Consider the following 14,405-nt stretch of genomic DNA (forward strand, 5'->3'; position numbering starts at 1 on the left):
CGGTATGTTTAGGTGTGGGAGTAGGGTAAAGAGATTTTTCATTTATAATCTATAAAATATTCTACTATGTTTTTATATTGCAGCTCCATAAATACTTTTACCGTTTTGTGCAGTCCTCTGGGAATTTTTGCGGTTTAAAAAATTAAATAAAAAAGGTTAAATGTAAGTCTATTTTTCACTTTTTCTGTCTAGTAAACAGTAGTTAATGTCTTAAATCTAGTAGGTAAAATGTCTTGAATCTAGAACCATGTCACTTTTGTTGAGCTTACAAGAAGGTATACACTTGAGATGATTACAGTATGGTAAATTATGGCTTATTATGGCAAAAGAGGACTGCCTAATATGAGTCAGGAATGCTAACTTCAAGGCATTTTGTCTCAAAATGCCAGTTTCCAATCTTATTTCAAGTTGGTGGTGACTTATATCTAGAAGAGTGTAACAATTATAGAACTAAAAATTAGTTAAATACACTTGAAACAAAGAGGATGACAAAAGAAAATGCTACTTTTGAGGGGAAAATGCTATTTTTGAGCATGACAAGCTTATTATGAGACACAAAACATCACAATACTAGTAAAATATAGCTAAAAATGAGTTTTCCCTGCTAATTTCAAGATCACTCATATCTTTTAAGGCTTAAATATAATGTCTTATTTCAAGAAATCTTACCAAGAGAATTTTCACTTGTTCCATTGGCAGATTTTTTTGCTTATTACAAGCAAAAATATCTTGTATTAATTTTTTTTTTGCTTATTTTTGGAGGGGCATTTTTTCCAGTGTATTATTATTTAAAAGAAGAAGAATGTAGCTATTTTTATTATTTTGTCAGTCTGAATAATTTTTTTGGTCAATGAAAGCCTTTCATTACCGAACCGTGTCCGTGCGCACCTGGCGGGATAATCCTGAAACAGCAGGGTAAAGTCCACAGGCTCGCAACTGAAGGAATACATGCTTACAAATCAAATGCTTTGGTAAAGTCACACAAATTAAACATTGAAGTCCACTTTGCACAAAAATAAACACCGAAGTTTATAATTACTATGTTGTTTTTTTTGTTTGTTTGTTTTTGTTTTTTTGTTTTTTTACAGTGGGTCATAATCATATCTTTTCAGTGCGTTAAGTGGTGTTAGGAATTTTTCTCCGCATTTCCTCACTAACTCAAAACGTGCGTACACCACCTCCTGAGCTGGTGTAGGATTTGAGCGTGCCGTACGCCAACGTCCATATTGCTAAATCTCAAAGTAACCGTGGTTTTGGGTGTACGCAAGGTGTACGCTGGAAATTTGGTGTACGCACTTTTGAAAAATGAGGGCCAATATCTCCAGCCTCCCTCTGCATCTGGTCGTAGCTCTGCCGGAGGTGAGAGTTGAAGATCTCTCTGACAGGAGATTCCGCCCAAACGTTCCCAGTAAACCCTTACAGTACGCTTGGGTCTGGCGAGTCTGCCCAGCCTCCTCCTCCGCAAATTGGATCCAACTCACCACCAGGTGGTGATCAGTTGACAGCTCCGCCCCTCTTTTCACCCGAGTGTCCAAGACATACGGCCGCAGGTCAAATGAAACGACCACAAAGTCGATCATCGACCTACGACCTAGGGTGTCCTGTTGCCACGTGCACTGGTGGACACCCTTATGCTTGAGCATGGTGTTTGTTATGGACAAACTATTCCTCCCAATCACGCCCCTCCAGGTGTCTGGTGTGTCTGAAGTATGTCTGTGAAATCAGTCCAATGGTGGAACGTCATGGGCGGGTGATGTCAGGATTAGGAAACTATAAAGCGCACCCAGACCAAACATTGTTACCTTTTAATAGGCCTATGTAAGTCAATCACATGGATACAGGCAGTATGGTAGGGAGAAGCAGCGTCTAGATCTTTTCTCATGGAACCAGGGTTATAGTTGTAACCCGAGACGTTCCCTTTCGAAGGAACTTGCACTGCGTCAACGTCATTGACACTTTGGGAACAAAGAATACCTTCAAAGTGCCTGTCTGTGTGAATCAACGCAAGCACACAAGAACGAAATCAACTGTGAAACTGGTGTAGTATCCAGGTCCAGGTTGTAGAATCTCACAAACATAAGCAGGGGAAAAAACACCTGAAGCCCCAAACCATACTCGTTGTTGAGTGCGCTCTGACAGCCAAAAGTGAGGGCTGTTCAGAGGCCCCATGAGCAAGAGAGATTACCTTGACTATCCACTTGATTAGGGCTGCAACAACTAATCGATAAAATCGATTATAATCGATTATGAAAATTGTTGTCAACGAATGTCATTATCGATTAGTTGGTCTGATTACGTCACGGGGATTGTTTACATGGAACATGCGCTTCTTACATGCGCTTCATGAGGCGCACATGCAGTCTCTCTCCCTCGCCGCTCTACCCTGTCTCGCGCGCGCAACACGGACGGTTTGGAGCACATTATCTTCTGTCTCGCATGCGCGCTCTTGATTCCGTGAGTTTGAACTAATTTGCGGGCATCAGGAAACCGCTATCAATATGCAGCATACACGAAAATCAGTCACCTTTCGGCAAATTCGCCGTTTTAAAACCAAAATAGGTGACCTACGTTAATCGTGTATACTTTATGAAGCCATACTATATAATGTGAGATAGAAATGTATATTTAAGTCATTAAATTCAAGTTAACCTAAGCTTTTCCCTCCACTGCGGCTGTCAGTCATTCTCTATTCGGTGTTCAAACAGCGCGTCGCGTTACAACAGTTAACATGATGATCTCTTTCCAAGATGATTCAATGTTATTATTATAATTGATCCGTAGATAAAGGTCTATGATGGTTTTTCTATCTTGCTAGACTTGTATTGCTGTAACTTAATCACTTTCTACTGAGTGTCTGTTAGATCACAACACTATAGTAAAGTCGGCGCAGTATATTTGTTCTTCACGTGCACAGTAGCCTAACTGAAATTTAAAACTGTTAAAAGAAAAGGCTTAATAAACTATTGCATAGATACTGTATAATACACAGTCAATATGCCTTTCTCTTTCCTTGGTGCTTTTAACTTTAATGCGGCGGACACTGAAGAGCTGCGCGCCGCCCTGTGACTCCGTGTTGCTTCAAGCGCATTATTCAGCGCTCGCGATGCGCATAAGCACTTTGTGCAGCTCTTTCATGATCATGTCATAATACTTTTGCGCAATGAAAGCTTATTAATAGCCTTTCTTGTTCTGTCCTATCTATTATATTTTGCTTCCTCACTAAACAGCTGTGCTTTACATTTAAAACAGTTGTGCATCTGATTTTTTACGATGTTTTTCATGAATGTATAACAAGAATACAAAGAGCAATGTGTACATTTTACCATAGTTAGTGCTACACTTATTGTCTCTTATTTGTTCCCCACTAAGGAATGTTTTTTTTCACTAAATGTTCAGATTTTATAAAATTATTGTGCACTTGTGATTTTTCTAGGCTAAGTTTTGCTGACTTATCCACTAATCTAGTTTACAATAGCATTTTTGTCATAGGTTATGGTCATATATATATTTTTTTATTTGTTGTTTTTCTTTATAATGAAGTTTAACACACAAAAGAGTGTGGTTTTTAGGGTTTTATTTTGTTATAATAAACAAAAAAAGGAATATAATTTTTTATCCGATTAATCGATTAATCGAAAAAATAATCGTCCGATTAATCGATTATCAAAATAATCGTTAGTTGCAGCCCTACACTTGATCAGAGTCTGCTTGGTGCCGGCATTCTTTTCTTGGGGGAACCACACACAAACAACTGATCGGATTTTCTCCACAGGGCAGCTCTGTGGACATATGCGTCGTCCAGTGCACTCACTGGACACACTAAATTAAGCATCTCCTGGTCTGAACTGCTGTAAGTAGGAGGACAGAAGGCCATGGCACATTAGTAGGTACCTTGGGCACATAACACAGTCTAGAGTACAAGAATGCCTTGAAAAATCCCCAGTGCAAACTCAAGGCACATAGGGGACACCAACAGGGCCTCCCAATCTTTTAAAGGGATACTTCACCTCTGGGAAGATGAATGTGTATTTAATATTGGTCATTTATATAGTAAAAATGTGAAATTATTTTTTAAATTGAAGCATTCTAGACTGAGAAAAGGCAGAAAATTCATTTTTTACTCATGTGGCTGAAAGACCTTGCACCACGCCCAAACCACGCCTACCGGTTACAGATGGCAGAATACAAAAAATGGATACAGCTAGGCTTGCTTTGATACATTGTGAGTTATTTGATAAATTTCCATCGAAATGGTGCTAAATGTACTGCCTAATGTATATAACACAACTTAGACTTTCACATAAAAAATATGATGCAAGGCAGGACCATGTCAACAGAGTAGCTTAGTAGCTGTGCTTATGAACTGTTTTCCTCCTATTGAAATCACCATTTCTCTAAACAAATACATTATCTAGGCTAATCCATACTCTAGTAACACTAAAGGTTTATAAAAATAACCACAAACAATGCGAGTTACAACTTTTAATTTAAAAAAAATTAATATCACTTTTACACTCATTTCAGCGATCTCGGATTCAACGATCTCGTCCAGAAGAAAATGGCATCGCTGAGATTCGCGGCAGCAATAGGACTCTAAATCTGTTTCCACAGGCGCACAGCGAGAGCACTCACACAGCCAGTTCGCCCCAACTCGAGTCTGGCCGGGCTCAGGTCTTGCTCCGGCCGCCTCTTGTTCCTCTATCTCCCACAACTGTTTATCGCTGTATTGCTGCTTTCATGGTTGCCTCCCCTGCCAGGAGAATGGCGACTCCATCCCCAGGTGGTTCAGCTGATTTGGAGTGTTTTCAGAGTCATACAGGTGGACCTGTTTGCCTCTCCGGACACGACCCATTGCCAGTGGATTTACTCCCTGTCCAAGGGGACCCTCGACATGGATTGGACCCTGGCTCACACCTGGCCCCGGGACTTGCGCAAGTATGCGCTTCCCCCAGTGAGCCTTCTTGCACAGACTCTGCACAGAGTCGTCCTCCCTGACCTTGCACAGACTCTGTGCAAGGTCAGGGAGGACGAGGAGCAAGTCCTGTTAGTGGCGCCGTATTGGCCCAGTAGGACTTGGTTCACAGAACTCATGCTCCTCGCTACAGCTCCTCCTTGGCCAATTACTCTGAGGAAGGACCTCCTTTCTCAGAGAAGGGGCACTCTATGGCACCCGCGTCCAGACCTCTGGAAACTCCATGTCTAGTCCCTGGACGGGACGCGGAGGTTCTAGGTGATCTACCACAGGCAGTGGTAAACACCATCACTTCTGCTAGAGCCCCCTCTACAAGGCGCCTCTATGCGTTGAAGTGAAACGTATTCGTCAAGTGGTGTTCCTCCTGTCAGGAGGACCCTCGAACTTACCCGATCAGAGTCTTGCTTTCCTTCCTACAAGATGGGTTGGAGCGAAGGTTGTCTCCCTCCACCCTCAAAGTGTATGAAGCCACAATAGCCGCACATCACTATGTAGTAGAAGTTAAGTTTGTGGGGATGCACGACCTGACCATCAGATTGCTTAAAGGTGCTAGGAGGTTAAATCCACCTTGGGTTTTGCACTCTGTACCCTCTTGGGACCTAGCTCTGGTACTGAGAGCTCTCCAAACTCCTCCCTTTGAGCCTTTTCTGACGGTGTAGCTAAACATCCTGTCCATTAAGACAGCGCTCCTGTTGGCTTTGGCCTCTTTTAAGAGGGTCGGGGATCTGCAGGCTTTTTCGGTCTACGTATCGTGCCTAGAGTTCGGGTCGGGCCTTTCTCATGTGATATTGAGACCCCGGCTCGGATATGTGACCAAGGTTCCTACCACTCACTTCGTGGATCAGGTAGTGAGCCTGCAAGCGCTGCCCCAGGAGGAGGCAGACCCAGCTCTGGCTTTTCTCTGTCCTGTCCGCACCCTGCGGTTTTACATTGACAGAACGCAAAGCTTCAAGACCTCATACCAGCTCTTTGTCTGTTACGGAGGCCAGCAAGAAGGGGAAGGCCGTTTCCAAGCAGTGGTTATCTGAGTGGTTAGTGAATGCTATCTAGGGTTGGGTATTGGTTGGGTTTTATCCGATACCAGTACCTACTCGGTATTTTTTAAACGGTTCCGGTGCCTAAACGGTTCTTGAAACGGTACTTAAGAAAACGGAAAGGCACACACTTTGTCAAAAAAATAATAATACCCCTTTATTTACAGGGCCAAACATGACACGTTATTAACAATATAAATACAAGTAACATATGGTAATAATAGGCTAAATAAACCAATATAAAATAAAAGTTCATATTTACATATAATATCAAATAAAACAATATTATATTAAACAATGTTATTATACTTGAGATTAATGGAGATTACTACCAGGGTAATATAATATCGACATGGCTACATGTTTCCATGTTTTGTCTGCTTTAACTAGTCATGTAGGCTAAGTTATGCTCTTAGCCAGTTTGATATTTCGTTCCCACTGTGTCTTATACGCAGCTTTGAGTATATGAAAGAGAACGTTTCTGTGTAACCCATGTTCTCTGAATAGGGAACGGGACGCTGCGTTCGCTGCCAAATATCTCTCGCTGCCGACAAGCTTCCTTTTTTGGCAGAGAACTCTGAGGTGCAGATGATGCGCGCACTAATATAATATGATGACGGGAGCGTCAACGCGGCGCGAATGGTGATTCTTCTATATCCATAGACAATCGTTATTCTGACGCATAATTTTACACGTGAAATGCAGCCAAACATTTCACGTGTACATTTCACATGTGTTTAATCTCCTCGCTATCAGCAGACGTTCGGGGAGTCTCCCGCATATTGATAACGGCTCCCGGATGATCGCAAATTAGTTAAAATCTACCGGAATCTAGAGCGAGCGAGCAAGAGCAAGACAGATCAGTATAGTGCGCGCACATCGGAGAGGGAGAGGGAGACAGCGAGAGACTGCGTGTGTGCGCCTCATGCCACAGACTCAGGCATCGAAATCAGGCACCGAAATGTTCATTCTAATTAGGTCTGGTTACTACCGTTTACGTCAGAACCGGTTCCCTATTGGCACCGAGTTTCAGTACCCAACCCTAAAGCTATCACACGAGGGTATGAAGCTACCGTGAGCCTTGTCCTCTCAGGTTGCACGCTTACTGTACTAGAGGTGTTGCCGCCTACTGGGCATTGGCTCAAGGCGCCTTGCTGACTAACTAATCCTTTCTTTCTTTCTAACTAATCCTTTCTTTCTTTCTTTCTTTCTTTCCTTCTTTCTAACTAATATAACTGAATTCTCTTCTTGTTAAAACATTTTAGCATGATGTTAGCAAAATGCCAATCATGCTAACAATAATGTAGCTACATTTGCGAGACATTTGTAGAGCTGCGGGCTGGGCGACACGAACACGTTCGCTACGCGTGGAACCAGTTTCCTCCCGAGTACTCGCTACGGCCAGTAGTGCGATGGAATAGGTTGTGTCGGCTTGCTACGCCACTCCATGCCTCAGCCGGATATGTGCGTCTTTTTGCTCCGTTGGCACCCTACATTGGTTAGCCTTGTGAGTTCCTCCATCACCCCTTCGGTGCCAGGCGTGGCGGACCGCCGGTGCCAGGTCTACTACCTCTAAGGGAGTTGTTGTGTAGACTGGATGTTATGTCCTGTGGTCTCTTCGGTTGACCATTATGCCACATGCAGTTCAGCCGTGTCTTCCCCTTGACAGACTTGTTCTGTCGTGCCTGTTGAGTACGCTCCCACTCCCCTTGGATTGGGACTACCTCAGGGACTGCCATATATTTCACTACCCCCCTGGGCTAGTACATATTTATTTATTTATATCTTTATTTGACATGGACATACAATTACATTGGACGAGCCATATGCATTTGTTTTTAGTGATTATAGCATACATGCTAATTTTCAACACCTGTCCATGGGAGGCTTTTGAAAATAAAAAATAAAATACAGTTACAAGGGAGAAAAAATAAGTAAATAAAAAATAAAAAGTATCAGAATCAGAAAGTATTAGTAATAGACTATACATGTGAGCACTGTTGTTTAGTTTTCAGCCATTGTTTCAGTCCTTTTCCACCTGTCTCTAGTTTTAAATTAGTGGGCAAAGCATTCCAGAGTTTTGGCCCCTTTACAGAGAAAGCAGACTGACCAAAAGAGGTCTTACACTTTGGAACTAGACAGTCACCTCTGACAGTGGCCCTTGTGTTCGCCCTCTGAGAACTTTGGCGTCTGCTTACTAATTCAAAGAACATTGGTGAAACATGATTATTTAAACATTTATAGACCAATTTGATATAATTAAAATCAATAAAACTGTCAAAGCCCATAAGCTGATGCTTTGTTAAAACATCACAATGATGCCACTTCATAGGTTTCCGGTCCATAATTTTTATTGTCTGTTTGTAAAATAGGTTTTAGTTTGGATGGGGATGCTTATGACCATGATGTAATGCAATATGATAGATGTGAGAATATCATCGCATGCATGTAGAGTTTTGCAGTGTGACAAGACAGATCTGGTCTTTTCACGATTGAATAGCTAGCCGATCAAAGAAAACGCATGAAGTGACCAGGTGTAAACAGCCTCTTTGAATCCATCGTTTACTTTTGTGGAAAGTTGACTAGAGTTGTGTCGCTCGAGTTGTCTTCTCTGATACGGAGAATGGCAGCGAATACACTACCTGCAAGACATAGGCACATAGCCAGGCGAGCGTGAACGCGCATGACGTCACGGCCAGTCTCAGATTCGAGCCCGAATCCCTTATATATTTCACTGTACAGGATTATAGAGGTGATCGCAGTGATCAAAGAAGGGCTCATTCAGCTCATCAGGCGATTGTTTAAGCATGTATGGGTTAGAAAACGGCTATTTTTAACATGAAATGTTGCGCAATGCACCTTTAATGAACACGGGCCCTGATGTATCCAAATATGATACTCAAACAAATGCAACTTTTTAAATATTTATTTTTCATATTTTGTGCAAAGGTTCAATGAACTGTTTTATTTTTTTATCTATTTTTTTTTTACCTATTTCATATGCCAAGCCTTTACAGGGTGTAATAAAAACCATACCTTGTCGAGTTTTGACTCCAGTTCTCCATAGTCTCCCTCCACTTCCTCTATTGTGGCCCTGCAAAACATCATACCAAAAAATTCAAATCTTCCATTTATGTCTAAAATATTAGAAAAAGTTGTCTGCTCAATTGTGCTCTTTCTTTGCAAGAAAATTGTATCGATCGCTTGTTACTAGTTTTACTTGATCTTAGTGCTGTGTTTTATAGATCATAAAATACTCTTAGATCGACTACAAAATTACACTGGTATTCGGGGAAAGGCATTAAGCTGGTTTAGATCGTACCTATCAGATGATTTGAACGGGGACAAATTTAAGATACTGTAACTTCAGTAAATTATGGAGTGCCGCAAGGATCTGTGTTAGGCCCTCTGCTATTTTCAATATATATGCTGCCACTTGGTAATATTATAAAAAACAAACTTGGAATTAGTTTCCTCTGTTATACTGATAAAACTCAGTTATATGTTTCATCACAACCAGATGAAATCTCTAGATTATCCAAGTTGACAGAGTGTGTTAAAGATATAAAGATTGGATGACCTGTAATTTTCTTCTATTAAATTCAGATCAGACCGAGGTATTAATTACTGGACCAAAAAGCTGTACACAAAATCTCTTAGAATAGAATTTGCATCTAGAAGGATTTATATTACTTCATCCAGACCTGGGTGTTATTTTAGAAAGTTTCTGTTTCTGATGCAGAAAAGTTAGTTCATGCATTTATGACCTCTAGACTAGATTGCTGTAAAACATTACTAGCTGGTTGTCCTGCATAGTCGATAAACAAACTACAATAAATCCAAAACTTAAACTCGGGTCACTCGAGCGGCCCACAAGGCTATAAGAGCAGGTGATGGGACATTATTTTCAACTTGACCGCAATGTTTTATAATCTCCATCATTCAATGCATTTTGCTTGTATACTGTAAATTAACCTTTATGTTAATTCACTGCTTTTAAAAATCTATAAATTAAAATATGTATTGCATTTATGAGGAAAAGGCTCAGCACCCAAGGCTCTATCATCTATTGCCTCAGTGGTGTACAGTGCCTTTGGGCAGATTGCTGAGGCAGATTTGTGATTTGTTTGTGATTTGACTTACAAGTCCTCTTGACTACCCCTAACTTTTCACTAATTTAAAGGTACGATATGGAATAATTGAGGTAAAAATATCAAAAAAATGAGCTACACACATCAAAAGAATGAGAAGAAATAAGTGCAATGATGTCATTAAAAAACTGACAAAATATAACCTAAATAAGCATGCTAAATTATTAGCCCCGGCCCGGCAGGTGTCGTAATACCAGTTTCGGCCATGGGAGGCGGTATGCGGGCGGGCAACGTTACCACCAGCCAAACTGCAGTAACCACGAGTAAGTCGCGCCGGCTTGTGTGTACTTGAACAAACTTGAACCTGATGTCATGTCGTGTGGAAATACAGCCCACTACTAAATTTCAGTTCAGGGATGAGTTAAATAAATGATTGATCGATATTATGCATGAGGAATACATTTTGGTAAGTTGTAACATATCTTTCAACAGTGTTCGTGTTCTTTTACCATTAGCTAGTAGAGATGATCGGTTCACGTGCGCTAGGGATCTGTCGTCTAACATTTACAAGCGCCAAAACTGCATTTATTGTTTGAATTGCGTAATAAAATGAACAGAATCTGAGAGCTGAGATCGGTCTCTGTGTCCTTTTCTGTGCATGACAAAATGGATGTGGCGTGAGAGTGTGTGAAAAGTTGTGTGTCTCACGGTGAATTTGTGAGAGTTGGCAGCTCTGAAAGGCGCTAGCTTGGTCCACATCAGGGAATGCTGTCTGTCAAATTAATTCAAACAAATGATAACAAATGTAACATGAGCAAAACGAATACCATAAACTAAAAATGCCTGGGCTTTAATTTTCCCATATCGTCGAAATGCACCGGCTTGTCTATGAGACGGCCTTAATAATTTAGTATTGAGATGTTGTTCATTTAGTCTCTAATCTCTGAAAATCTCCAAATGATCCACGTGAAACTGCGGTCTTCCAACCTTTTACTATTAGTTTTACTGACTAATATGCGCGTGGGAGACCCGCTCGCCCGTGTTGTTTGAAGACATGAGTGCGCGCGGCCGCGGAGGTATTTTTCTGGAGGTATACTACCCCCATCTGGTATGGAATATGGTGTTTGATTAGATTTTTTTATCCCAGAGAGGGCACCTTTAAAAACTGGTTTTAGTGCTAAAATGTTTTGTGAAATACTCTTAGAGCAAAAATGTGAGTCCTAAAAGTAGGACTGACACGCCCATTATGTTTAAGAGTTTCTCGTAAAACTGCAAGTTAGGAGCTACTTTCAGCCTTAAGATGTTTTGTGAATTCGGCCACAGGTGTATTAAATAAGGGAGACATACAAAATGTGCCGAGCAGTTGGTCCCCAGGACCAGGATTGAAAACCACTCCATTTAAGCCTTTTACTACAGTGGTTCCCAGCCCGGATCCTGGAGTACTCCCAGCACTGCACTCGATGTCTTTCAAATGGCCTTCCAGGGATCCATGCTTTGAATACTGATAAGGGGATATTGATCAGTTCTAAAATGTATTAGGTGAGGTGTACAGTGTGTCAGGTCTGATTTGACAGGCCTGTGAATCAGAAATTGAATCTTGATCTAGGTCTTGAGACCACTGGAATATTGTTTCCAGGGGTTTGAGCTTTGCATGTTATTTGCATGTTAATGTACTATGTGTGTGCTTTTCATACTAAATTACTTTTATTACTTAAGTCCTTGTTATGCGATGCTAAAATTAATAGTTTGCAATTATTATGATTCTTATTTATAAATAATTGTTTTAAGAATACATTGCACAGATGGATTTTTAGTATAGGTTTCTTTAGACTACTATATTGCTGATGTAACATCAGAAGAAGTACAGGTATATACGATTGTAAATATGTTCAATAAGTAAAATATTGACTACTTTCTGGCTGTTGTTACATCAGAAGGAGTATATGATCATGTATAGACAGTTCAAGATCGATGAATCTTTGGACAGAAATCAATTGGTCAAATATGAACTACTGTATGATCGATGTACTGTAACATCTATGAGTATATGAGTCTATGAGTATATTTAGAAAAAAAGTTCAAGAACTATTTGGCCAGAAATATGTTCATTGGGTCAAATGAAAAATTAAAATTAACCAAGAACATATTTTAGAATATTTCAGTAAAAATAAATGATCTAAAATGATTAACAACAGTTCATTCAACACTACCAGTGATTTGAAAATATGCATTGATAGTCCAGTAATTAACTGGATGTCTCCATTTCCACACTGTAAGTTACTGCACATGAAGAACACTTGGGATAACTTTGGCAAAATATACTGTTGATCTGGCAATTTGCACATTGCAACAAGGTTATTTAGGCTACAGTAGTCAGTAGTGTACTTACAGTGTAGCCTAGCCTACTTAATATACCGGTAACGCTTCCTTTTACAGTACTTACAGTGTACTTATGTACTTACCTAGAAAGTACTGGCTAAAATAAGGTAAGTACATGGAACAGGGGTAGGTTTAGGGGTAGATTCAGGGTTAGTACTGGTTATTACCCAGTAATTGTAGTTACTAAAATAAGTACATAGTATTTGCATGGGTAACTGGACTGTAAAAGGAAGCGTTACCAATATACCTAACTACATGGGTTAAGAGGAGGTTCAGGGTTAGTACATATAGCTATTGTGATAACTGTAATAAGTAGGCTACATTTAATATACATGGCAACAGAATTGTAAAATTAAGTGCTACATTAAATTTTAATTGAATGTACATTTACTGCATTTTCAAATATTTATCAACAGTATTTATCTGTAGGGACTAGAACTGGGCCTTGTACGGATCTTGTTGCTGGTAAAAAGATCCACGTGTTGGGAATGCACAGAAATGACATCACACAACCACAATATTCAGATTCATAAACGTGTCATTAATGTCACGACTATTTTTAGAATTCTAAACCGATGTGTAGCCTATATCATAGCATTCATTATCAAACACGCAAGGTTACAGATGTCAGAATGTCATATGGCAGAATGTAACACAATTAGCCTACATAAAGCACTGAGAGAGCCGCCACAAATTAGCCAAGTTCCCCGCTTAAGAAACAGAGCCCCCACCCCCAGTTCTCTTTTCGGATCTCTTCATTGATAATGCGGCAGGTGAGGTGAGACCTATGGGTGAGACTACAGCTGTCTCGAAAGCTGGTGAGCTGACTACCTAGTCCGCATGGGCACATGCTCATAATAATATGATGACCAGCAGAACTGTCTAGTTAGGCAGCTTACTAGCTTTTGAGACGCAGCCCGTTGCATCCATAAGGAGAGAGTGATACAGAGCTTTTGTGCATCTTTTACGTGTGTATGGATTTATATCCGCATCAGACTCACCGGAAACGTGGCGAATCTTTCAGGCATTCCTCAAAATCCACCGTCACTTTCATTTTGATGAAACAATGATTGACTATTAGTATTCGCACTGATGTCTGGAGGTGATCCCAAGAGCGCACGGATATTACAAACAATACAATGATTTACAATACTTTTGCGTTTAACGAACGAAATGAAAACGAAACGGTGGCATTTATTGCTGATATGGTCATGTTATTTATTTATGTATGTGTCCTTTGATAAAGCATCCGACATAGGCTACAGTTGCGGTGCGCCCCATCCGACTAGCGGAGATACCAGTCTTACTACAGTGAAGTCTTCTCTCCCCAATACAATCTCATAGGCTACATTATAATTAGGCAACGTGACGTTAGCCTATGGCAAGCCGTTTTAGCATCAAATGCCCCTGACTGTACTGATCGTAATTTAGTTTCACAAGTCACAATTCCAGTTCCAGATATCTATTCTGTATTTTAAATAATAAGTAATTGGATTTAAGGTACAAAGTGATTATTGCCAAGTCAACTCTATAGGCATATAGTGCTTTTTGTCAAACAGATTGTTTCAAAGCAGCTTAAAAGTGATCAAAGGAAAATAATGCAATAAAGATTGTTTCGGCTGTACAGCAGATCTAGGAAAGTGTATAAGACAACGCGTTCTGTCTAGAGGTGCCTAGCAGAAAATCACTGTTAAGTAGCTAAGTTCAGTGTTGATTAATTTTGGTTGTAAAAATCATTAGACATTAATTTATCTATAGCCCACAGCAGCTCTGGAGAAAACAGTGATGTCATCGTCCATCTCAGTTCAGTTCTCATACAATGGTGTCAACTTATTAAGGCACACCAATTTGGAGTCGACGACACAGTTATGTCACTGCAGTTGTGTGCGCAATGTGGTGGCAGATAAACAGCGTATTCACATATGCAAT

General features: G+C 40.4%; 1 protein-coding gene across 1 annotated transcript in view; it reads right to left on the reverse strand.

Moving 5' to 3' along the window:
- The window catches only part of acap2a (ArfGAP with coiled-coil, ankyrin repeat and PH domains 2a), a 142,955-nt gene extending 129,168 nt beyond the window's left edge, over positions 1–13,787 (reverse strand). Inside the window, exons 1-2 of the mRNA XM_089130965.1 lie at positions 13,478–13,787; positions 9,043–9,100 (exon numbers count right to left, since the gene is read on the reverse strand). Coding sequence (XP_088987091.1) covers positions 9,043–9,100; positions 13,478–13,530 — 111 coding nt within the window. The 5' untranslated portion in view covers positions 13,531–13,787. The remainder of the gene's footprint in view (positions 1–9,042; positions 9,101–13,477) is intronic.
- Between the last annotated feature and the right edge of the window lie 618 nt (positions 13,788–14,405).

Source organism: Pimephales promelas, chromosome 5, assembly GCF_988280905.1.
Source record: "Pimephales promelas chromosome 5, fPimPro1.hap1.1, whole genome shotgun sequence".
NCBI lineage: Eukaryota > Metazoa > Chordata > Actinopteri > Cypriniformes > Leuciscidae > Pimephales > Pimephales promelas.